The following is a 27125-nucleotide window of genomic DNA, read 5'->3' as shown; positions in this document are numbered from 1 at the left end:
GGCCGAATGGCCTCCTTCTGCACTGGAGCGATTCTATAGTTTATATCACCTACAAGATACAGTACTCACCAAGGCCCTTTTAACAACACCTTCTAGCCCAGCAAACTCTACCACGTAAAACAACATGGGCAGCAAATACATGGGAAAACCACCACCCGCAAGCTTTCCTCCAAGCCATGCACAATTCTGACTTGGAAGCACACCGCTTTCATAGGCTCATAGAATCCCTACAGTACATAAGGAGGCTATTCGGCCCATCAAGTCTGCACTGACTCTCTGACAGAGCATCCCACCCAGGCCCCATCCCCGTAACCCAACATATTTACCCCGCTAATCCTGCTAACCTACACATCTTTGGACATAAGGGGCAATTTAGCATGGCCAATCCACCTAACCTGCACATCTTTGGACTGTGGGAGGAAACCAGAGCACCCAGAGGAAACCAATGCAGACACGGGGAGAACGTGGAAACTCCACACAGTCACCCAAGGCTGGGATTGAACCCAAGTCTCTAGCACTGAGTGGCAGCAGTGCTAACCACTTCATTGTCACTACATTAAAATCCTGGAACTTCATTCATAACAGCACTATGGATGCACCTGCATCACATGGATTGCAGCGGTTTAAAAAGACAGCTCACCATCATCTTCTCAAGGGCAATTAAGGATGAGCAACAAATGCTGGCTTGCTGGCAACATCTACATCTGATGAAAGAATTAAAGAAAATGGAGCTTCGATTCTAACCACGTTCTACCTAATCTGAAGTACTTGGCGCTGACGTATGATGCCCGAACTCAGGAATGGAAAGCGTTTCCCAGCACAAATATTTATCAACCCGATATGCACAAAGGTTTATACACAAAAGCTTGCATTTATGTAATGCCTTTCATGCTCTCAGGGTATTCCAAAGCACTCCACAGCCTTTTAACTACTTTTGCAATCTGAAAAAAAAAGGCATGCAATTTTTGTACAGCAGGTTCCAATAAATAGCAGTAAGATACGTGACTAGATTGACCGTTTTAGTTATGCTGGGTGATGGATAAAAACTGTTTGATATCAGCAGAACTCCTGTACAGTGGGACCTGTACCATCCACTTCAGAGAACAGATGAAACCTCAATTTAAAGCTTCAAGTGAAAAGTGCCACCTCAAGCAATGCAGCATCATCTTAATAGTACATGATATCTTAGCCTAGATTGTGAGCTTCCCTCAAGGCATTCAGAATTATATTTAGCAGATTTAGTTGCTGACTGCAAAAACCTCCCTTCACAAACTCAACTATAAGAGCATTTCCTTCTGCACCACAAAAATTGCTCTTCATCCACTGTGGAATACCAGCAACTCTTCAAGGTCTATCATCCTCTATTGTAACATAGATCCTCAGCTTTAAAGCTTCTCTTCCTGTCTGGGGTGGCAGACAAGAAAGAGTACTCTTTCAGTAAACATACAAAATTGAATGTGCATGTACCTAATGTCTGTTGCATACTAAAGACATCCCAAGGTGCTTTATAGCCAAGTTATATCTGAAATGTAGTTTTGTGGACAAATGCAAAGAGGAAATGATGTTATTTCTATAAGTTGCAAACACAAGAGTATCCATTCAAAGCAGGCATCATGTATTGTCCTCGAAAACCTCTGTAAATACAGAACTGAATCAAACGTAAAAAAGAGAAAAGCTGGAAATACTCAGGTGAGACGGCATCTGTGGAAAGGGAGACAGAGTTAATGCTTCATAAATAACCTTGCACTAGAAAGTTCTGTTGAGTTAAAATTTGTGCTTTTCCTTTCAATTAAGCTCAAGGCTTCAACCTCAAAAGTATGATTCATCACAACTTTGTGATGAACGGTTACTGACCTGAAACATTCCTTTTGTTTTTTTCCACATATGCTACCTGACGTGCTGAGTATTGCCAGCATTTTCTATTCTTATTTCAGATTTCCAACATTTTGCTTTTGAATCAGTCATAAACTAGCTACAGCTAAGCAACAAACATTACAAAATTAACCTTTTTAGATATTTCCAGCTCCACCAAATGGAAAACTTTAATTTTGTCAAAGAAACATCAATATGCAGCATTTCATCATTAGCATTTCAGAAACTTAACTAGTCCCAGAGCACAGTAGGGTAGAGAATCATATCAAATCGTAATGAGATCAGGCATCCTCAAAGTAATTTCAGAACTGCTGAAATTCTGAAGAACTCATATTTGACTGGAAATCTTGACCAGGATTTTCCAACCCTTCCCGCCTGCCGGCCCTGCCAAAGACGACCTCCAACAGTGGGCTCCCTGGTGGCATAGCCAGTGAGCAATGCAAATGGAGAGAGGGGGGGGAGCTGTTTTATACTTAGAGACAACAGCTAACCCAGTTAGTGGTCAAAGAAACAGCCAGGTCAAGAAAGCCTTCCCATCAAATAAGGTTGAGAATTAGACTTCATAAGACTATCTTATAGTTGATAATGGATTATGGTTTCAGACTAATTAACCCAAATCCCAAACCTTTAACAAAACCAAAATACTGCAGATGCTGGAAATCTGAAATATAAACAGAAAATACTGAGCAGGTCAGTATGGACTGGATGATAGCTTCGCTGAACACCTCTGTTCAGTCAACAAACACGACATTAACCTTCTGCTTTCTAACCATTTTAATTTGCCACAACAAACTGAACAACCTACACTGTTCCAATGAAGTTAGAAAGACAGTGCTTCACCCCTCAAATACTGTGGCTATCATGCAGATCATAGTCCAAGAATCCTGCAGCGAGTAGCTCACCTCCTGACCCCACAAAGCACATTATCTGGATGAGTGCAGCTCCAACCACACTCAAGAAGCTTTACACCATCCACAACAAAGCAACCTGCTTGGTTGCTACCCCTTCCACAATCATTCAATCCCTCCACCACTGACGAACAGTGGCATTTATATGTACCATCCACAAGATGCACAGCAGGAACTCACCAAGGTTTCTTAGGCAGCACTTTCTGACCCACAACCACTACTATCTAGAAGGACAAGAGCAACAGATACCTGGGAACACCAACACCTGGAGGTTCCTCTCCAAGTCACTCACCATCCTGACTTGGAAATATATCGCCATTCCTTCATTGTTGCTGGGTCAAAGTCCTGGAATTCCCTTCCCAACAGCACCGTGGGTGTACCTACATTTCGAGGACTGTAGCGGTTCAAGAAAGCAGCTCACCACCATCTTCTCAAGGGCAACTAGGGATGAGCAATAAATGCTGGCCTGGCCAGCAACACCACATCCCATAAGTGAAATTAAAGGAAAAATTAGGCACTTTGCAACCTTCTGGACTCAACATAAAGTTCAACAATTTCAGATCATACCTACCGCTCCTGTTCTTTTGGATAGCAGGTGCTAACAAAGATTTTGCTGTTTATTTAATTATTCCTACCTTCCATCTTCTCACAGGCCTTCCCTTTTCTTCTCTCATTCCTCCTCCCCCTCTTTGCCTCTGCATTTGCTTAAAACCTGTTGTCTGTGTAACATGTTCTACTTCTAATGAAAAGATACCAACCAGAAATATTAACTCTGTTTCTCTTTTCATTGATGTTGCTTAGCCTGCTGAGTATTTCCAGCATTTTCTGTTTATATCCCAAAAGAAATGAAGCACTGTTTAATTGGATTCTTGATGTGGAGATGCCGGCGTTGGACTGGGGTAAACACAGTAAGAAGTTTAACAACACCAGGTTAAAGTCCAACAGGTTTATTTGGTAGCAAAAGCCACACAAGCTTTCGGAGCTCTTAGCCCCTTCTTCAGGTGAGTGGGAATTTGCATTCCAACCATTATTCATGTAAATTGAGTCTGTGTCTTTATAAGCTCTGTTTGTGAACAGAATTCCCACTCACCTGAAGAAGGGGCTAAGAGCTCCGAAATCTTGTGTGGCTTTTGCTACCAAATAAACCTGTTGGACTTTAACCTGGTGTTGTTAAACTTCTTACTGTAATTGGATTCTTACCAGAGAGTAGTGAAGTCTTCTACAGAATATACCTTTTAATAAAAAAAAACAACTTTCAAGATATAAACCGCTCTTTTCCTGATCTGTGTTCTTGGAGCGAAAAATTCCACAACATATACAGTGACTGTTTTAATAATTGGTGCTAAACAGAAGCCGAAGCTGTGTCAAACGTGTATTTTTAAAAACACTGATGTTGAGCTAAGTACAGATTGTAGAATGATTACAGCACAGGAGGCCATTCAGCCCTTTTGATCCCTGCTGCTCTCTAAAAGCAACTCATCTAGTTTCTCCTGCAAATGTTTTTGTCTTCAGATAAAGCCATGATCGACTCTGCCTCCATTACAACTCTAAAGCACTGCATTCCAGATCCTATGATGTGGCGACGCCAGCGTTGGACTTGGGATTAACACAGTAAGAAGTCTCACAACACCAGGTTAAAGTCCAACAGGTTTATTTGGTAGCACACGCCACGAGCTTTCGGAGCATTGCCCCTTCATCAGGTGAGTGGAGGTCCTCCCTATTCAGCCCCGGAAGATCCATTCTTCTCAAAGAATCTTTCTTTCTCACTAGAAAAATCTTTGCTGGGTGTTGTTAAACATCTCCTTAAAAGTCTGCCCCTGCATCTCTTCCGTCCTACCTTTTATCCGAATTTCCCAGTTCACTTTAATTAGCTCTGCTTTCATACTCTTATAGCATAGTCTTATACTTTCATATTCTTATAGTTCCAGATCCTAACCACACTCTGCGTAAAAAGAGATTCTCCTCATGTCACCTTTGTTCTTTTGCCAATCGCCTTAAATCGGTTTCCTCTGATTCTCGACCTTTCGAGAAACAGGTTCTCTCTATTTACTCTGTCCAGACTCCTCACAATTTTGAACAGCTCCATCAAGTTTCCTCTTAACCATGTCTTCTCAAAGCATGATTTCCATAATTCTGTCAGCAAATAAATGATCTGACTGCATTTGCAGAATAACAGCATGGCCTTCCCAAGACCAGGGCTTCAACATAAAAGGAGTCCTAAATCACTTGTAATTTTTCATCAGGTACAATTCTTTCTTCTGACTATGCTTGAAAGGTTGGCCACCCCTGATCTTCATTGTTAACATAGTTTGGTGTGGTCATAGAAAGCATGTACAAAACTGCAAATATTTCCACTTCATTTCTGTACAATCACTGCCTTTATATTGGCAAAATGCCATGGCTGCTATGGGAAAATTACAAACATTGAACAAAACAAAGTTATCCTTGAGCACAAAAATCAAGGCTGTAGTGAGGGAGCCCTGCACTGTCTGAAGTGCTGTCTTTTGGATACGATGTTAAACTCCAGTGAATATATGAGATTCCATAGCACCACTTCAAAGAAAAGCAGCAGAATTAACCCTGGTGCCCTGACCAATATTTATCCCTAATTAATATGTGGTCATTACCACATTGCTGTTTGTGGAAGTTCACTGCGTGCAGATTTGGCTGCTCCGCTTCCTTCTGTGTGGAGTCTGCACGTTCTCCCCGTGTCTGTGTGGGTTTCCTCCGGGTGCTCCGGTTTCCTCCCACAGTCCAAAGATGTACGGGTTAGGTGGATTGGCTATGCCAAATTGCCCCTTAGTGTCAGGGGGACAAACTATGGTAAATGTATAGGGTTATGGGGATAGGGCCTGGGTGGGATTGTGGTCAGTGGAGACTTGATAGGCCGAATGGCCTCCATCTGCACTGTAGGATTCTATGATTACAACTGTGACAACACTTCACAAGTGCTTCAGTGACTGTAAAACATTTTGAGATGTCCGGTGGTCATAAAAAGTGCTAAATAAATGCAAGTTTTTCCTTTATCCAATGATAATAAAACTGAGTAGTGTGTTTGCTACAAGTTAGCATTCAATATCAACTTTAAGTAAATATCTATCATAAGTGGAATAATCAAATCAATACCTACCTTGGAATATAAAGTTTAAATTATCAGCTCCCTAGTAATATTTATAAAGTACTCAATGCTTCATAGCTGATACAAGTGAAGTGGGCACTCAGTAGAGCACATACTGTGTTAACTCTAGTTGGTTGGCAGTCTGTAACTACAAAGCTGAAAAGTATTTTTTTCTCTATTAGGAGCTATCATCTCACTGAGGAGCTTTCAGACCAATCCACATCCATCAATCTACTCCGAAAATTCTGTTCACATCTTGACAGCTTTGGCATCTTCTCAAGGATAATTAGGGATAGGCAATAAATGCTGGCCTAGCCAGTGACCCACATCCCACAAACAAATAATATCACCACATTAGCCAAAACAATCCACAACATTCTAAATCAATCAACAACATTCTAAATAAAACAATCTACACGATTCTAAAAAAGTCAGTTCACTATATCTCCCAATGTTAACTGATCCTTTAAATAAAATTCCAAGATCCGGACCTGCATTTTCGCCAAAAACTAATCAGTTCGTCCTTGGTCTGTACCCTATCAGTGTACCAGGTTATGTTGAAATCTGTTTAATAGATTTTGAGATATATTGCTTACAGTCAAACAGACTAACAAAATGACTAAAACATTACCTCTGCCCACCTTCAGTGGCGGAGGTAAGTATGAAGTAAGTACAAGCAACTAATGCAAAACAAATCTTAAGAGGATAAGAATCCTCCAGAAGCTCCAATTTTATAGTTTTATAGTCAATGTCCCATACTATTGCACACAAGGTGATAAGACCAGGCAGGTAACCAAGTCAGGCAGGATTAGGAGAGGGGATTACCTGGAAGGGCGAGCAAAGAAGATGGGGCACAAGGTAGAAAGGAGAGAGAAAAAAAAAGAGGAGAGCCAATGAATCTCAACAATGCAGAAAGAAGCCATTCGGTCTATCAAGTCTGCACGGTCTCTCAAAGAGCATCCTACCCAGGCCCTCCCCACTGCCCTATCCCGATAACCCCGCGCATTTACCATGGCTAATCCACCTAACCTACACATCTATGGACATTAAGGGGCAATTTAGCATGGCCAATCCACATAACCTGCACATCTTTGAACTGTGGGAGGAAATCAAAGCACTTAGGGGAAACTCAAACTCTGTACACACAGTCACCCAAGACCGGAATCGAACCCTGTGAGCCAGCAGTGTTAACCATTGTGCCATCATGTCGCCCTTAAGTGGTTGATGTGGAGAAAAGCACTAGAACTGACTTAATTAGCTGAATGGTCTTTTTCTGTTCAGCAACTTGTCATAATTCTATAAAGTTGTTTACTTTTATAATTATCTACAAGAAGATCACCCCTCCTTCCCCGATACCACCCCAAGTGGGCCTGCCCTTCTGACAAAGGCCCAGGGAGTTGGGAGCGGGAAACTTCATCTTGGCTTTGGTTGCTGGGGATTTCCAGCTGCTGTGGACAAAGTATGTGTGGAGAAATGCATCATGGGAACTGCACCACAAAAACCCAGGTCACCTGACAAAGACAGAATTAGGACTGGGAAGTTCTCACTTCTTGTTGCAAAAATATGTATGTGAAAAATATATGCATCATTCCAGTTTAGTTTTAATTTGCTCCTGTTGAACTACAGTATCCCAGAGTGTACTGCAATAACCCCAGGAAGAAAAATCATAAATAACTATGACAGGAAAAAAATTTAATAAATTTAAGCCAATCTGAGCTGAAGCTTTTTCTGTATTAGTCTAGAAAATTTATGTTTACATCAAGTTCAAAAGGTATAATGATTAAGATTCTTTGATCCTTGCCTCTAACAGCCAAAATTAATCACAGAAAGCAACCAGTTTGTTTCAGTGTTTGTCACTGGAAGTAACGGCATTAATGACAGTTTCAGTAAGAATTAAAATTGTAAGGGAAATACTGAAAACAGTATTTTAACTTTGCAGTTCTTCATGGAGAGATCTAGATATCTTCTGGGGCAAAAATTCCACTTCCAATTATAGAAGCTGATTTGTTAGTTAGGTGAGACAAATGATGGGGAATAAGATATGGTAGTCTCCTAGAACTTAACCTGACTGGCATGAACGTTGCAAAGGCAGTGGTGTTGTCACTGGACTAGAATGCCAGAGACCCAGAGTAATGCTCTGGGGACCCAGGTTCAAATCACACTGCAGCAGATAGTGAAATTTGAATTTAATAAAAATCTGGAATTAAAAGTGTAATGGTAATCATGAAACCATTGTCGATCGTCGTAAAAACTCATCTGGTTCACCAATATCCTCTAGGGAAAGAAATTTGCTATCCTCATCCATCTAGTCTATATGCAAACAGATCCACAGCAATCTGAAATGACCTCGCAAACCACAATTCTAGAAGGCAATTAGGAATGGAGAATAAGTGCTGGCCAAGCCAGCAACTGCCACAATGAATAATAAAATATTCTGGTATGATACAATGATGGAGTTGTTAACTAATCATATCTAATTCACATTCCCAAGTGCTGAAATAGCTTTACATCCTAAAAATCACCAACACCATTGTGGTTGGCAAGCACTGTACAAAAAATACCAAGATATTTTTAAAATGTTCATTGACTATTTGCAGGAATTAGTTTAACTGTTCTCTTTCTGGGCCTTCAAGACACAGTAAGTCAGGATCTCAATTAGTATTATTAGGGTTCTGGCGATATAAATTACCAGCCCTAAATATCAGTGATGAGAATAATTCAAATGAAGGATGCAAGTCCAGCAATTTGTTGAAATGCAATGAACTTCAATGGAGAGCCTCATGTCAAGTGTGCAATGTTTAGATTTGGACAAGGTAAAAAGGTGGAGCAAATTGTCCAATCTGTTGAGAATTGATACTCATGCCATACCTTTCTACCATCACAAATTTGCAGAGTTTATCATGAACTAATAAAGTTTAGTACAATGAGCTCACATTTATTCTTAATCGCAATTTCTGAGCCAAATAGGTATGCAAAGAGAAAAAGATTGACAAAAATAAATGTAGGCCCCTTAAAGTCAGAAACAGGAAAATTCATAATGGGAAATAAAGAAATGGCCAAGGAATTAAATTTGTATTTTGCTTCAGTCTTCACAAAGGAAGACATGAATAATGTACCAAAAGTTCTGAGAGAAACAAGTTTTAGTCAGGAGCTGAAGGAAATCAGCATTAATAGAGAAATGGTTTTGGGGAAATTGATGGGATTGAAGGTGGATAAATCTCCGGGTCCTGATAATCTTCATCCCAGAATACTTAAGGAAGTGGCCCTGGAAATGGTGGATCCATTGGTGGTTATTTTCCAAAATTCTTTGGATTCTGAACTGGTTCCTACAGATTGGAGGGGAGCTAATGTAAGCCCACTATTCAAAAAAGGGAGGTAGAGAGAATTTAGGGAACTACAGACCAGTGAGTCTAGTGGGGAAGTTGCTCGAGTCCATTATCAAGGATTTGATAACTCAGCATTTGGAAGGCAGTGGTATAATCAGACAAAGTCTGCATGATTTACAAAAGGGAAATCATGCTTGACAAATCTATTGGAATTCTTTGAGAATGTGACCAGTTGAGTTGACCAAGGAGAACCAATAGATGTGGTTTATTTAGACTTTCAGAAGGCTTCATAGAACAGAGTATTATGCAAAATTAAAGCACATGGGATTGCAGGTAATGTCTTGAGATGGATAGAAAACTGGTTAGCAGATAGGAAGCAAAGAGTTGGCATAAATTGGTCTTTTTCTGATTGGCAGTCAGTGACTAATGGGGTTCCGCAGGGATCTGTGCTAGAACCCCAACTGCCCACATTATATACGAATGATCTAGAAGAGGGAACTGAATGTATTATCTCCAAATTTGCAGATGATACAAAGTTGGGTGGGAGGGTGAGCTGTGAGGAGGACGCTTCATGTGATTTGGACAGGCTGAGTGTGTGGGCATATACATGGCAGATGAAATATAACATGGATAAATGTGAGGCTATCCACTTTGGTAGCAATAATAGGAAGACAGATTATTACTTGAGTGGGTATAAATTGAGAGGTGGACACTCAGCAAGGCATTGGTGTCCTTGTGCATCAGTCGCTGAAAGTAAACATGCAGGTACAGCATGCAGTAAAGAAGGCAAATGGTATGTTGATCTTCATAGTGAGAGGACTTGAGTATAGGGATAGGGATGTTTTGCTGCAATTGTATAGGGTGATAGTGAGGCCACACCTGGGAGTATCGTGATTAATAGGGTAGATTCAGAAACAATGGTCCCAATGGAAGGGGAGTCCAGAACTAGGGGGTCATAGTTTGAGGATAAGGGGTAAACCTTTTAGAACTGAGGGGAGAAGAAATTTCTTCACCCAGAGGGTGGTGAATGTGCAGAATTCACTACCACAGAATGTAGAAGAGGTCAAAGCATTGTTTGATTTCAAGAAAAAAAATTAGATGTAGCTCTGGAGGCTAAAGGGATCAAGGGATATGAGGGGATGGGGTGGATCAGGATATTGAATTCGATGATCAGCCATGATCAAAATGAATGGTGGAGCAGATTTGAAGGGCTGAATGGCCTACTCCTGCTTCTAGTTTCCATGTAAATCAATGACAATTATTTCTGAGGTTTTAGTAGATTTATTGTAGTATTAGCATTTTTATTGTGTGCAATTATTGGGTTGAGTAGATCAGAAGTTCCCTGAAACTACTGGCCTTCTCTCCTAAACATCTGTTCACATTAGCTACAGAGTAGAAAATAAACTTAAAGTAGTACTCTTAAATTTGGAATACATATGGATACCATGTGAAATAATGAAACAGGCTTTCCAGGTGATGCAAAAAAAGTTACAAGCATATTATCAAAATGTCCACCAAGGCCCATCAGCCCTGGACCTATTCCAAAAATGGAAAGAGAAGCTGAAGTCCAGAGGTGAGGTGAGAGTGACTGCCCTTCACATCAAGGAGCCCTAACAAAATTGGAAATCAGAAGAAAAACTCGCTGGTTGGAGTCATATCTAACACAAGAGGAAGATGGTGGTGGTTGCTGGAGGTCAGTCATCCCAGTCCCACCATCACTGCAGGAGTTTCACAGGTTGTGCCCTAGGTCTATCCATTTTCAGTTGCTTATTAATAACCTTCCCTCCATCATAAGGTCAGAAATAAGGATGTTTGTTAATAATTGCAGTGTTCAGTACCATTCACAATATATAACGAAGCAGTCTGCACCTACATACAGAAAAAGCTGGACAGCACTCAGGCTTGGATTGATAAGGGTCAGGCAACAGTTATCTTCAACAACAGATGCAGTAGTATCACCATTGCTGAATCCCCATCAGCATCCTGGGGGAGGTCATCGCCGACCAGAATCTCAACTTACTCAGCCATATCAACAGTCTTGCTACAAGAACAAGTCAGACACTGGGTATTCTGCAGTGAGTGACTCACCTCCCGATTCCCCAAAGCTTGTCCACCTTCCAAAAGGCACAGGTCAGGAGTGTGATGGAATTCTCTCCACTTGTCTGGCTAACTGCAGCACCAGCAACACTCAAAGAAGCTTAATACTATCTAGTACAAAGAAACCCACTTGATTGGGACCCTATCATTCACACACCTTAAATATTCTCTCCCCTCTGTCACTAGCACACCTTAGTAACTTTGTGTACCATTTACAAGAGACACTGCAGCAATTCACCATGACTTCTTCAATAGCTCCTCCCAAACCAGTGACCTCCACCACATCTAGAAGGGCAGTAAGTGCATGAAAACAGGACCACCTCCAGATTTCCCTCCAACTTATAAACCATCCTAACTTGGAAACATATTACTGTTCCTTCATCACCAGGGTCTGAACTTCCTCCCTAACAGCCCAGTAGAGTACTTGAACCACTGGAGACTGGGTGGTACTGCCTGCACTAAGGCAATTCAGATTGGGCAATAAACGTTGGCCTTGCCAATAATGTTCACATCCCTTAATGAAAAAAAACCTCATTCTTTTTCTTAATTCTGTTGCCAAAGAGCATGTGAAGATGTGCCAATTTTCTTCCCTCAATAGATCAGAAACAATCCGAAGGTTTTAAGTGTTCATTGTTTACAAGGAAATGTAGACATGGCTATCAACAGACAGTAATGTCACTATGGTTTCAATAAAATGTAATAGTTCTGTGATATTCTTTTTGGTCTATGTCCACTTACAACTAATAGATCTTTGTTTTTTTAATCTTTATTTATATTTGGTTTGAGCACTCAGTTGTGGAATGTCACCCTAAAATAACAGGTGGTAACAGGTTTATCACTTATAGTGGAAAGACCAATTTAAGGTGATGGATGAAAAAAACATACAATATGCATATTGACATATTAAAGTTTACTGGATTAAGTGAGACATGTTTTTCTGCAGTATACCAGTGCCAGTACGCAAAATAAGCCTAATGCTATCATTAATGCACAAATTAGAATTACAGAATTGATACAGCACAGAAGGAGTCCATTTGGCCCATTGTGTCTGCGCCAGTTCCCAGGATGAACATGTCAACTTGTGCCATTCTCCTGCCTTCTCCCTTTAACCATGCACAATTTCTTTTCAAATTATCTAATTCCCTCTTGAATGTCTCAATTGAACCTGCTTCCATCACACTCCCAAGCAGTGCATTCCAGACCCAAATCACTCACTGTGTGAAAAGTTTCTCATATCATCTTTGCTTCTTTTACAGTTACCTTCAATCTGTGCTCTCTGGTTCTTGATCCTTCTGCCAATGGAAACAGTTTCTCCCTCAATACTCTGTCCAGGCCCATGATTTTGAAAACCTCTATCAAATCTCCTCTCAGCATTCTTTTAAGTAGGTAATGTGAGCATTAGAGATATCATAGTTTAACCTGACCTATCCTCTCATGACACAGACATAGATTATATTCACACATAAGTAGTGGTTTTCTGATTATGATTACAAATGAGAACATTGCCAGTACCATTTCCCTTCTTCCCCAAGACTAGTGTCATTTTTAAAAGTTTGTTCTCAGGATGATGTTGACCAGGTCACATTTAATATCCACCCTTCGTGATTATCATGTTGGGAGCCATTCCTGGAGCTCCTGCAATTCTTGTGATGATAGTGCACCGACAGTAATGTTAGATGGACAATTACTGGAGTCTGCCCATCTGACAATAAATGAGTGACAGTATTTGTCCACATCAAGGTGGTACAGGGCTTGGATGGTAGCTTTGGTGTGATGATGTTCGTGACCTTCTCATTGATAGAGGTCCCAAGAAAGGTAGATACAATCAAAGGAGCCTTGATGAGCTGTAATGTTTTCTGTAAATCATGCATACAGTGCACTAGTGGAGATAGATATTAAGTCCAGTAAATTGCTCTGTCCTGGATGGTATCAAATTTATTGACTGCTGTAACTGTATCAATGATTATTCCCTCACACTCCTTAATTAAGAATTTGTATCTAGAGAGGTTTTGATTGGTTACAAAGTGCATCATTCATGAAGGCACCGCCTTCTCGACCTTGCCAGAGATGTGACGATCCATCATACATCAGCTGTCCCTCTCAAAGGGGTGAGCAGCCTATGGTCATCAGGGACTATGGAGACTTTACCTTTTACTTGGCTTCTGTCCTATTCTTGTAGCCTGAATTAACAGTTTGCCCAATTCAGCTTCTCATCAGTGGTGACTGCTTTGGTATTGGTTTTAGGAAACTCACCAATAGTGATTTTGCTGATATTCCAAGTGGGAAGGTTTTGCTTATCCTGATTCATGGTGGTCATTAGCTGGCACTTATGCAGTATAAGTGTTACCTGCCATTGTTTAGCCCAAGCTTGGTTACCTTCCTGATCCTGTCAGCTGGCATGGACAGCTTCTTTACTGGAGAAGTTATGAATGGAGTGTATACTAATGAACAGTGCAACACCCAATGGTGTAGGGAAGATATAGCTGAAGCAACTGAAGATGGTTGAGCTGAAGACATTGTTGAAGCAGAATTTAATCTGGCTGAGGACACTTACCTGAGGAACTCGTGCAGCAATAGTTTGGAGTTACAATTGGTCGTTTGACAATCTTGCTTTGTGTCGAATATGATTCGAGCAACTGGATGGTTTGCTCTTTGAACAACTGCTCTCCCCATTACCCCACCAGCCTCCATCCAGATCAAGGCTGTGATAAGTTTTGCTGGATCCAAACTACCATCTGCAAGCAAGTTATTTGTAAACCCCTTTTTATGGCACCATTGATGGCTTGTTCCTTCAGTTTACTGATGACCGGGTGGAGGCAGATAAGCTAGGAATTGGCTAGGTTAGAATGTTCATATTGTGTGGTTAATCTTACACATTATTAGGGTAGATGCCAACATCATAGCTGTACTGGAACAGCTAGTGAAGCAGCCAGCTCTGGTACACAGGGGTCTTCAGCACTGAAATCAGGATGTTGTTTAGGCTATAGGCTTCGTCATGTATACAGTGAAATCAGCTTTGCACTTCACATGATTTTCCTGACTAAGTTCAGTCAATACATAACAGACCAAACTTAGACCCTTGGTAGGTTAACTATAGCTTTTCTTATAACAGCGATCTTGTCAGCAGAGCTTGTCAGCAAATGTCAGCATTTGTTGCAGCAATCCAGACACAGTGCATTGTAACGATAGTCTCCGAGAAGGCAGCAATTGACAATAAATTGAAATAGCTTGCCCTTGATTACATTTCACAAATAGGCACTGATTAACAGTTTTAAGTACCCCCATTCTCCATCTATAATGCAAGGAAGGATTTTCTCATTTTAAAAAAAGACAGTTAATTCAGAGGAACACAAACTAAAGTACATAATTGGAAAGTTGGTGGTGTTTACAGCAGCCTACAACTTTGCTTTTAATTAACAAAAATTGAATTAGCTGGAGTGTTGTGTTAGAAATTCCAATTGCTTCCTTTATTTTATATTTGTATTAAATGCAGTATTCCAAGTACATCCCTGGCTACAAAGTGCTTTTGGGCAACCTGTGACCATGAAAGGCGCTAAGTAAATGTAAACATCAATATGAATTATAGGAATCAAGTAATTAACAGCAGCACAATTCTCAGACACAATATTGTACTGTTTGAGTTTTGCATCAGGCGTAGAGTAACTGCAGTCCAAAGTGAAGTCAACCCTGAGTTGCTCAGCAAACCACTGGGTCACAAGCATTTTTAAAAAAAAATTAAGTTGCAATCTTTGTCAATCAATCCTTCATTCATTACCAGACAAACACTCTTAATACTAGAGTATGACTGGGAGCCCAAAGGTATGCATGGACCTATGTGGTAATGAGTCAAAAATAATTTATGTCTGACTGGTCCATGTCATATTTTACAGGTGCAAGATCAGTGTGCTGTGTCTTTATTTTTTCTATAGAGCAGAATTAAACAAAATTGCACAGCTATATTTGGAATGCACTTTATTAAAATGCATATCATAAAGATGACTGCATATTTTACTTCCTTCACAAGAAGGAAGTCCCTTCGGAGACAGAAATGACTGCAATATCTGGTGGAGCAGTACTCAAATAGAAACATAGAAACCCAACAGTGCAGAAGGAGGCCATTCGGCCCATCGAGTCTGCACCGACCACAACCCCACCCAGGCCCTACCCCCACATATTTACCCGCTAACTACTCATCTCAGGGACATTTTTTTTAACCTGGCCAATCAACCTAACCCGCACATCTTTGGACTGTGGGAGGAAACCGGAGTACCCGGAGGAAACCCACGCAGACACAAGGAGAATGTGCAAACTCCACACAGACAGTGACCCGAGCCGGGAATCGAACCCAGGACCCTGGAGCTGTGAAGCAGCAGTGCTAACCACTGTGCTACCGTGCCGCCCTAGTATTTAAAAATATTCCAAATGGGTTGAAATAATAAAAAATATCCTGTTGGAACACTAAACATGCTGGAATTTACATTCTTACATAATTTCTCAAAAATTAGCTTAAATTGCACCTTCAAGTATTTCCCAAATAATCAGCAGAGATGAAAAGTGAATTTTGGTATTTTTTGTGACATCACACAGGCATTAGTAGGCTTGTATCTATAAAATTAGTTCTTGCGTACCCATAAAAGACACAGAGTAAGATCCTAATCATCTTCATAGACTGCTAAAGCGCATCCACATAAAATGGAAAATATATGTTGGGTACAATGGGCGACTTAATATAAATCCCCTCTCATGCAACAAGATACAAACCCTCAATATATATTATGTTTTATATATAGAATGCTAAATTTATGAATTCTCAGACAGGCCATGTTACAAAAGCTAGTTTTCTATGGCACAGATTACAATTATAAATTATATAGGATATTTCTGCTGCTGCTACCATGAAATATGATCTATGTACGGTCAGCAACAATATTGCAATTCTATTGATTACTCCTGAGATGTTGGTCTTCAAGCACTCTGGAACATCAATCGTATTGTTCATTTTACTGGTACAGAAATAGAAAGCTCTAAAGCATCTGCCATGTAATAAATACTTTTATGTTTTTAAACCAAGACCATATCCTGGAGAAAAATATATAAAACTTAATATTTTCACTATAAACCCTTCAGCAAAGGAAATGTAATAAGAATTTTATCAATTTTGAAGTAATTATTTTTGGTCTCAAGTGGCCCAACAGAAATGCTGGTCAACTTGTTCAACACAGGTTAATCTTTGATCAAGTGGTATTGCATTGTTAACAAAGAATTATGATTTCCAGTGTTAAAGTTGCTAAAGAGGCGGCATGGAAACAGTGGTTAGCACTGCTGCCTCTCAGCGCCAGGGACCCAGGTTCGATTCCCGGTTTGGGTCACTGTCTGTGTGGAGTTTGCATGGCTTTCCTCTGGGTTCTCCGGTTTCCTCCCACATTCAGAAAGATGTGCTGGTTAGGTGCATTGACCCAAACAGACGCCAGACTGTGGCGACTAGGGGAATTTCACAGTAACTTCATTGCAGTATTAATATAAGCCTTACTTGTGACTAATAAATACTTTAACATTAATACACAGTTCAACTGCCTACAACATATTGAAAAATTGTTATACGTGACTCCAATAATTAAAACTGAATAGTCTATCTATACTAGTTCTACTTACAAATGATGAGTAGACTATTTATGAAATTATATTCAAAATAAAAGGTATCATCATAGTCCCAGATTACCATAGGCTGCTCTCCCTTTTGAGGGGGAGAGCTGACTGGTGGTGATTTAATCTGAGGGTCACCACACCTCAGCAGAAGGGTACGGTTGAAAAGGCGGACCTTCATGAATAACCTCAGCTGGTACAGGAATTGGCACAAATCAGCCAACTGAGCTAAACCGACGAAGCCAGACAAAAATGTAAGGTTGGTATGTCTGCAATGTTCTCACGGGGAAAATCAAGTTAAAAAAAACAAGTACAGTAAATCAATTACTGTATCTGGATTCTTTTGATTTATATCAGAAATCAAGTGAAACCCAGGAACCCGTCCAATACAACTTCAATGTATCCAACAACTCAATTTTAGCACTAGATTTTCACATCATGGTGAATGTGGATTACAAACGTCAATATTAAATCACAAAGATGACTTTGAGCGATCAGCTGATCACTCATTAAACAACCCAGAAGATTGCAGTACAGAAACACATAATAATGAGCAATAATAATTTGGCAGGGGAGCCAAAAACATTCTTACACAATTCCACTTCAAAAATGTAAATATTTCATTTGTACCTGCTGCAAATTCAGACGATGTGATCACACTGGAGACCACTGACGCCAACCGAATCTGCAGCGCACAACAAGTTGCACTCACCCCAGTGTACAGCTCTGCCACCATTATCTCTCTCCCAAGACCGATGCTGCGTTTTTTAAAAAAAACTTAATTACAAAAGGATTACCTTGTGCAAAGCTGGCACAAACAAGCCCCGCCATTTCGGACTGTTCTCCTCGCTGAAGAAATCATAAGGCTGCTGCATGGCTCTTGGGACGCGGCGCTCAGCATCGGCCTCGGCTCCAACCCGGCGACGACCACCACACTCAGGAATCTCAAAACACTATTTTTTACACCAGGTAGTGATGCATAATCAAGTCCAAAGCCTCACAGTCGGCGCGTTATTCAGCATGGCAGCCGCGGGCAGAGAGGAGAGGAGGAAAAGGAGAAATGATTGATCAGGTGGCCGAGTTCACAGACATCCCTGGATAATAATTCCCCTCAACGCCGCGCGCCTCGAACTCCACCGATCTTGGCTTTTTATTTTCTCCTCTCCCCGGCCGGAGTGAGGGTCTCGGTTGGGGGGGGTGGGTGGGGGCAGACGGTGACCTTTAATGTTTACAACACGAGCGACCGTTGAAGCGGCGCCCTGCGCGCGTGCCCCCTGCCAGGACCCGGCTGCTGGCAGCGCAGCTCCCCGGACTCGGGCCCCATCATCCTCCCCTCTCTCAGCGAATAAAGCGTCCAACTGTCAATCACCCATCCCGGGACATTCCATCTGCCGCCAGAAGAGGGGGTGTGTGTGTGGGGGGGAGGGAGGAGGGTGTCTGCCTTTTTCCCCCCATCGCAGCGAATGGAGGTTCCAGCTGTCAGTCACCTATCCCGGGACATTCCATCTGCCACTGAAGGGGGGGGGGGGGGTGTGTGGAAGCAGGCACGCGAGCCTTGGCAATCGTTCCATCGCGCTCCGCTTGACAAATACGCTGCAGACACGCACACACACGCAGAGGGGACGGGCGCTGGTTTTGCGCCGAACTCAAATCATTGTTCAACTCCCGCCGCTTTATTTTGTTGCTCAGACACGTTGGGGTTTGGCAGGCGAACGCTCTTTGGCCTTTTAGCTGAGCCCAAAATGGGGTGCATAACCTCATCTTTGTCAACTTGGACATTGTATGTCTCTCTTGTGGGGACCTTGAATTGGATCCAATTGGATAAAAGCAAATTCATGCGGATGCTGGAATCTGAAACCAAAAGAGTAAAATGCTGGAAAACCTCAGCAAGGTCTGACAGCATCTGTTGGGAGAGAAAAGAGCTGTCCACATGACCCTTTGTCAAAGCTAAAAGGCATAGAAAATGGGAGGTATTTATATTGCAGGGTGAGGGCGTGAAAGATGAGTCACAGCCGCAGAAACAAGGGGAAAGGCTGCTAATGGCAGTCCAAACGAGAATAAAAGGTGTGAATGGCCAAACGGCAGAGAAGCTGAAATCAGAGGGTAAACTGTGACAGATGAAGATGGGGGGGGGGGGGGGGAATTGGTGGGAGAGAGATCAAATAGAGAAAAAGAGGAAAAGGTAAGGAAAGGGGGATAAAATGTGGGGAAGAAAAATAAAGGCAATAAAGAAGTAGAGGTAGAGCACAGTTAAAAATTAAATGAAATGAAAACAAAGGGGTCGAGGTGGGATAGAGCTAATTATCTGAAGTTGTTGAATTCGATGTTGAGACCGGAAGGCTGCAATGTGCCCAGCCAGAAGATGAGGTGCTGTTCCTTCAGTTTGCGTTGAGCTTCACTGGAACATTGCAGCAGGCCAAGGACAGACGTTGGGAACAGGATCGTGTGTTAAAATGGCAAGCAACAGGAAGGTCAGGGTCCTGATTGGGCACAGACCAGAGGTGCTCAGCAAAGTGATCACCCACTCTATGTTTGGTCTCTCCAATATAGAGGAGACCCCATTGGGAGCAGCGAATGAGGTAGACCAAATTGAAAGAGGTGCAAGTACAACGCTGCTTAACCTGGAATGAGTGTTTCGGACCTTGGATGGTAAGCATGGAAGAGGTAAAGGGGCGGGTGTTACACCTTCTGCAATTGCATGGGAAGGTGCCATGAGTGATGGGAGAGGTGTTGGGTATAGTGGAGGAGTGGTCTAAGTTATCCCGGAGGGAACGGTCTCTGCGGAATGCTGACAGAGGGAATGAAGGAAAGATGTGTTTGGTGGTGGCATCACACTGGAGCTGGTGAAAATGGCGGAGGATTAAGCTTTGCATGCAGAGGCTGGTGGGGTGAAATGTGAGAATGAGGGGGAATTTGAATTTGGTTTTTGGAGCAAGCAAGGAATGAATTTGAGTCCTCCTGGTCCATTCTGACAACACCAGGTTAAAGTCCAGCAGATCAATTTGGAATCACGAGCTTTCGGAGTGCGGGTGAGTGAGTGAGTCACCTGGTGTTGTGAGACTTCTTACTGTACCCACACCAGTCCAAGACCGGCATCTCCAGATCATGGTCCATTCTGAGCATTGATTTTGTAACTTTAAGAATGGAGATTTTTTTTTAAATGCTGGGGGGCTGGGGGGGGATGGTGGTGATTACAATCTCTAAAAACCATCTCTCCCCTCGGTGGAAATGCATAGACATATCAATCACGAATAAATCAAAAATAAAATTTCTATACAGCACATTCTGTTTTGTTTTCTGTTGCGAGCGTACAGATAACACATCTATACAGACAATTTAATTTCTAGGCAACCCTTGTTAAATGCAAATACCTCAGATAAGAGAAACTTTGCAAAAAAAGTCACAATTTGCAATGTTAGCCTTTCCCTGTATCAAATTCCTGATGAGTTCAACTTATATTTATGCACAAAGTGAATAGATTTTCAGAAGAAGTTCTGCATGATAGTAAATCGTCGCCCGTTCCTCAATTTGAGGATGCGAGTTTTGGCAACTGGACTTCGTACGACTGAACAGGCTGATCCTTGACCCACAGATCTTTGGGCATGTGGGTTAGGGCATCCCACAAGGCACTGGGATCCAGAGTACAAGATTTGCTTCCTTTTTAAATCCTTTGTAAATTCTTCTAACTTCTCTTGCTCCCGATGATCTTCTCCAGGGATGGCTGTGCTTTAATGCTTTAGCTGAGATCAGAAGTCACGGCTGAAAAATCATATGAGGGTTAAGTTGCAGAAATCTTTACAGGCAGAATCAGCATCGACCCTGACCGGAAAATTTGGAGTCTTGAATTACATTTCTGTTCAGAAACAGAAACATAATAACTGCAGATGCTGAAAATCTGAAATAAAAAGAACAGAATATGCTGGACATACTCAGCAGGTCTGGCAGCATCTGTGGAGAGAAAAAAACAGAGTTAATGTTTTAGGTCCGGGAGCAACAGAACTGAAGGGAGATAAAAATGTAATAGACCTGAAAAGGGGGTGAGGGGAGGAAGAACAAAAAAGAAGTTCAGTGATAGAGTGGAGGGCCACCCACTGATGTGCTGGACTCCCCAAGAATGGGAATGTTTTTAGAATCTCTTCCTCAGTGTTCTTGCTTACTTACTTACTCCCATTCATACTGAACATGGCAGCACTGCAGAGGTTTGATCTGAACAGTTGGTTGTGAGATCACTTAGCTCCATCGATAGCATGCTGCCTCTAGTGCTTAGCATGCATGTTGTGGCTTTAGCAGGTTGGCACCTCATTTTTAGATACGCCTGCTACTGCTCTTTGTATTCTCTCTGGCACTCCTCATTGACAGGTTTATTTGGCAGCACTAGCTTTTGGAGCCCCAAGCCCCTTCTTACCTGAAGAAGGGGCTTGGGGCTCCGAAAGCTAGTGCTGCCAAATAAACCTGTTGGACTTTAACCTGGTGTTGTGAGACTTCTTACTGTGCTTACCCCAGTCCAACGCCGGCAACTCCACATCATCACTCCTCATTGAACCAGGTGCTATTGATAAGTTTAAATAGAATATTTGCCCTTATCAAAATAGTGCAAAGTCACCCTTCAGTTTGAAGAGTACAGATACATAGAACTCACTTTTAAAGAATAAACTGGTTGTTAAATGCTGGACCAGTTCTTAACAACGGCAGAGATTGCATCACTTAGGGTGTGCATTAATAAATAACAAACATTCTAAGGTGGGTTTCAATCTCATGATACCCTCAAAGGGGAATTTTGCAAAGTACTTTTGCCCTTTATGGCCCTGGGCCTCTTATGTGGCACGGTGGTTAGCACTGCTGTCTCACTGCACCAGAGAGCTTGATTAAATTCTGGCCTTGGGCGACTGTATTATGATGATAATAGTGCAATTGATATGGACATATATAGTTTAATTTTGTTTAAGAGGAATGTTTAAAAATTCAACTTTATGCTATAGGCAACCGGTATGTCTGGAGGGAATGCAACTCATGTTGGAAGAGCAGGATAATTACTCATTCCAGCCTTTCAAGTGGTTATGTTAAGTAGAGTTAATGGACTTTTGTTTACTTAAGTTCCCCTGGGATTTCTGATTAGAGTGATTGACAGGGTCATGTGATGATGTGGTTTATGTGCCGTCCTGGGTCTATAGCAGAGAGAAAGGCTTTTGCAGAAAGCAGTTTTGTTTGCAGCTGAAGCTTGCTTGAAATTGGAAGGATTTTTCAGGCTTCTGGAACTCTATCTCTCTGTGAAAGCTTCAAGAATGTTAACACTCATTATGGCAAGTATATTTATGGTTTTTAACTGTATTTAAAGTAGCTTTTAAGTATGTAAGAGGAATGTTGCTTATTTGGAACTGAAGCAGTGATAAGTTAGAGATTAAAGTTGTTTCCTTTTCATTTTTTAATATTGTTCAACTGTTAATAATTAAGTTGCTTAATTTGTTAGAGTTATATTTAAACTATGTTTTTAAATAGAGCTGTTTTACCTAAAAGATCCCTACTTTGTCAGTGGAATCCTTACTGGAAGGAAGCATCCTTTCCTCACATTTATGCCAAAAAGAAAAATTGTTGGGGTCTAGTGGGTTCTCCGCAGAGATCAGTGCTGGGTCCACTGTTGTTTGTCATTTATATTAATGGTTTGGATGAGAATGTAGGAGGCATGGTTAGTAAGTTTACAGATGACACCAAGATTGGTAGCATAGTGCACACTGAAGAAGGTTATCTAGGATTGCAACGCGATCTTGATCAATTGGGCTGATGAATGGCAGATGGAATTTAATTTAGATAAATGCGACGTGATGCATTTTGGTAGATTGAACCAGGGCAGGACTTACTCAGTTAATGGTAGGGCATTTAGGGGTAGTTATAGAACAAAGAGATCTAGGGGTACAGGTTCATAGTTCCTTGAAAGTGGAGTCACAGGTGGACAGAGTGGTGAAGAAGGAAATCGGTATGCTTGGCTTCATTGGTCAGAACATTGAATACAAGATTTGGCACGTCTTGTTGAAGTTGTACAAGATGCTGGTAAGACCACACCTGGAATACAGTGTACAGTTCTGGTCACCCTATTATAGAAAGGATATTATTAAACTAGAAAGTGTGCAGAAAAGATTTACTAGGATGCTACCAGGACTCGATGGTTTGAGATATGAGAGGCTGGATAGACTGGGACTTTTTTTTCCTGGAGCGTAGGAGACTTAGAGGTGATCTTATAGAGGTCTATAAAATAATGAGGACCATAAATCAGCTGGATAGTCAACACCTTTTCCAAAAGGTAGGAGAGTCTAAAACTAGAGGGCATATGTTTAAGGTGAGAGGGGAGAGATACAAAAGGGTCCAGAGAGTAGTGAGTGTCTGGAACAAGTTGCCAGAGGCAGGTACAATTTTGTCTTTTAAAAAGCATTTAGACAGTTACATGGGTAAGATGGGTATAGAGGGATATGGACCAAACGTGGGCCATGGGGATTAGCTTAGTGGTTTTAAAAAAAAGGGCAGCATGGGCAAGTTGGGCCAAAGGGCCTGATTCCATGCTGTAAACCTCCATTACTCTAGTCTGGCGTCCTAATGTAACTTGATGTTCTGATCCGGAACCCTAACAGTGCGGAGTTTGCACATTCTCCCTGTCTCCGTGGGTTTCCTCCAGGTGCTCCAATTTCTTCCCACTGTCCAAATATGTACAGGTTAGGAGGATTGGCCATGATAAATTTCCCCTTAGTGTCCAAAGATGTGTAAATTAGATGAATTAGCCATGATAAATGTGCATGGTTGTGGGGATAGGTCAGAGGGGAGGGCCTGAGTAGGCTGCTCTTTCGGAGAATTGGTGCAGACTTGATTGACCAGATGGCCTCTTTCTGCACTGTAGGGATTCTATGGTGACTCACCCAGGAGTTTACATGACTTTGTGGGGGTGGGAGGTGTTATATCATGATGCTACAGCCATCTTGAGCGTGGGGCAAGCTTAATGGACCAACTTGTCTTTTCTGGCCATCTTGCTGTGTACAATTGGCTGTTGTGTTTTCTGACATTACAACAATGATTACTTTTAAAATGTACTTCATTAGCTGTGAAATGCTTTAGTACCGAGATTGTGAAATATACTATGCAAGTTTTTTTCCACTACGTCTGGTTATATTGTAAATAATGCAGTTTGCAACTGGTTCCTCTTTTTAGTTCTTTGAATAATTTGCTTTTAAAAGAAACACATGTTTTCTGAGTCATTTTCTATAGTTCAAGCTATGAGACTCACGAGAACATTTAACAAAAAAAAAGTGCTATTCTCTGGCTTTTAGATGCTTCCTACTTTTCGTGGCCTGAAAATTCCTCAAAACCTTTTAGACTTGTTTAGGTTTTATATCTGATGCTCCACTGCCAACTTTAGGAAGTCAATAAATAAACCAAAGCACATTAGCTGTTAAAATCATAATTTAAAGTTGATTAACTTATTCATTTAATTGATACAATGAATGATTTACTTAGTTTACTTAGTGGGTGGCATGGTGGCACAGTGGTTAGCACTGCTGCCTCACAGCACCAGGGACACAGATTAGCTTCCCAGCTTGGGTACTGTCTGTGTGGAGTTTGCACGTTCTCCCCGAGTCTGCGTGGGTTTCTTCCAGGTGCTCCAGTTTCCTCCCACAGTCCAAAGATGTGCGGGTTAGGTTGATTGGCCATGCTAAATTACCCCTTGGTGTCAGGGAGGTTAGCTAGGGAAAGTACATGGGTTTATGGGGATAGGATCTGGATGGGATTGTGGTCGGTGCAGACTCGATGGGTCGAATGGCCTCCTTCTGCACTGTAGGGATTCTACGATTCTAGTTCAATCTTCAAGTCCCAAAATTATTCTACAGATTGTAATTTTAAAATTGGTGACTGCAGCCAATAAGGAATACTTTTAAAAAAATTGATACAACTGTAGATCTTTAAAATTGATAATAAAATGCACCAAATACATTTCTTCAATACCATTTTTTTTTAAACTAGAAAAAAAATAAAATTCAAAGTAAAAGTACCATTCACATAACTTGCAGGTAATGTACTTCGCTCCCTTACAACGCAACCAAATTGAGATAATTGGGATCTTATCTCAAGAGCTGCATCATGAACCTTGATCTTGCTGCTCTGTGATACTAATACATTACCTCTATATATTATACAGATTCGTCATCTTGGCTCAATTCTAGCACTCACTTTGACATCAGTAGCTGGTTGATTTAAACCATGCTCCAGGCTTATTCGGGCTAATGCATCGATGCAGCATCAAGGAGTGACACACGGAGCAGGAAATTATGCCAATGTCTTGGCCAAGATTCTGCCTTCAATCACCACCTCCAAAATAGAATGATTGGCCATTTGTTTCATTGCTGTTCGTGGGGTCTTGCAGTGTGCAGATTGTCTGTTCTGTCTACCTACAGAACATGAATAACCACACTTTTAAAGCATCCATTGCTATGGAGTGCTTTGGGAAGGCCTGAGCATGTGAAAGGTGCTATACAAATGCAAGTTCTTTCTCTTTCTTTATAAAATAACCACGATTAAGAATAATTTACATTTGTGCTCAGTCATTTTGCATGAATATCTACACATCAGATGCATCATTAATTTTATATGAAACACATTTTCAATTTTCATTTGGAACATAAGAACAGGACTATGCCATTCAGCCCCTAAAACCTGTGCTGCTTGTTTAAATTACACTACACAGAGAAGACAAGAAAAAGTAAAAAGTTAATCACTGACATGCAGTACCAAAATCTATTTAAATCTGCATCAAATAATAAACATTTGTAGTATTTTAACTGTTTAATAAACAAAATAAATGTTCCAAAAGTTTCTCTTTTGGACAGTCCACTTCTAGCTAGATGAGATAACTGACAATTAGTGACTGACAGGCAATTGGATCCCACAAGATAGTGGAGTACATTTAAACATTATGCTTCACATCCATTTTCATAGAATCTACAGTGCAGAAAGAGGCCATTTGGCCCATTGAGTCTGCACCGAACACAATCCCACCCAGGCCCTATCCCATAACCCCATGCATTTACCCTTGCTAATCTCCCTGATACTAAGGGGCAATTTAGCATGGCCACTCCACCTAACCCGCACATCTTTGGACTGTGGGAGGAAACCGGAGCACCCAGAGGAAACCACGCAGACACTGGGAGAATGTGCAAACTCCACACAGACAGTGATCCAAGCTGGGAATCGAACCCAGGACCCTGGCACTGTCAGGCAGCAGTGCTAACCACTGTGCCACCCATTGTTTGTACTTGGTTGAACTCTAAACCAGTAGGCATCACAAAAATTAAACAAGTTTCAAAGGGATGGATAATAAATGCTGAACTTTCCAGCAATACCCACCTCCCATGGATAAAATAAAAATCTATTTTAATGAGGTGGTGTGCCTAACATTTTATCTATCCTCCAGTATCAAACTGGTCCGCCAGGTTTCCCAGTCCTCAGATAACCAAGTAGCTGAAGGGAGGTGACAACTGGTGGACTGCTTGATCGGCCGGCAGGAGCAGAGTGCCTATCACCCCAGCCCACCTATCTCCCTTATTAACCTCCCCAGTGACACCCTCTTGATCTGATCCATGGCACCACCCAGGCAATGTCATTTTCTGGAGAGGCATCCCACTCCACACTCTTCCACCCCCTCCCCTCATTCGATGACCTCCACAACCCATAATCACCCGTTCCCTCTCCCATATTCCCTAGCTTCAGCCTGGTGCCTCACGCCTACTTGCCTGACGGCCATTCAGCCTCTCAATCTGGCTGGATGCAGCTCAGAAACAAGTCCTGACATTCGGCACACTGAGAAAAGACAAATCCTGATATTTCAATTGGGTTGTTCCAGCTAAACATTAAAAAAAACCTTAGAGAAATGGTGTAAATAGATTTTAAAAATGCCTTTAAGAAAATTTATCTAGATGACCTGCAATTACACACCAAAGTTATGGCAGGAGAACCCCATGGAGATGTAGGGCTTGGGTGTCATGTAAGACCAATATTGGTTGTTGTATATGTTGGGGTGTAGCCCCTTTTAAGGGAACAGTTCGTGTGACCTCAGGTGTGGGGTGAGCTGTGGGGATCTGCCCAGAGTGGGCAGTCTATGGTTAGAGAGTGGAGCAAATATTCATA

At 41.6% G+C, this 27125-nt stretch overlaps 1 protein-coding gene across 3 annotated transcripts in view; it reads right to left on the bottom strand.

Annotated features, from left to right (window-relative positions):
• sos2 (son of sevenless homolog 2 (Drosophila)) overlaps window positions 1–18320 on the bottom strand; it is a 100024-nt gene extending 81704 nt beyond the window's left edge. For 2 of the 3 annotated variants that reach the window (XM_078233964.1, XM_078233965.1), the window contains exon 1: window positions 17762–18320. In XM_078233964.1, coding sequence (XP_078090090.1) covers window positions 17762–17839 — 78 coding nt within the window. In that variant the 5' untranslated portion in view covers window positions 17840–18320. The remainder of the gene's footprint in view (window positions 1–17761) is intronic. The other variant, XM_078233966.1, reaches the window with a different exon arrangement.
• Between the last annotated feature and the right edge of the window lie 8805 nt (window positions 18321–27125).

The sequence above is a fragment of the Mustelus asterias genome, chromosome 18, assembly GCF_964213995.1.
Source record: "Mustelus asterias chromosome 18, sMusAst1.hap1.1, whole genome shotgun sequence".
In the NCBI taxonomy this organism is placed as follows: domain Eukaryota; kingdom Metazoa; phylum Chordata; class Chondrichthyes; order Carcharhiniformes; family Triakidae; genus Mustelus; species Mustelus asterias.
The sequence above is the reverse complement of the archived record's forward strand: the minus strand, read 5'-3'. Positions and strand labels throughout refer to the sequence as shown.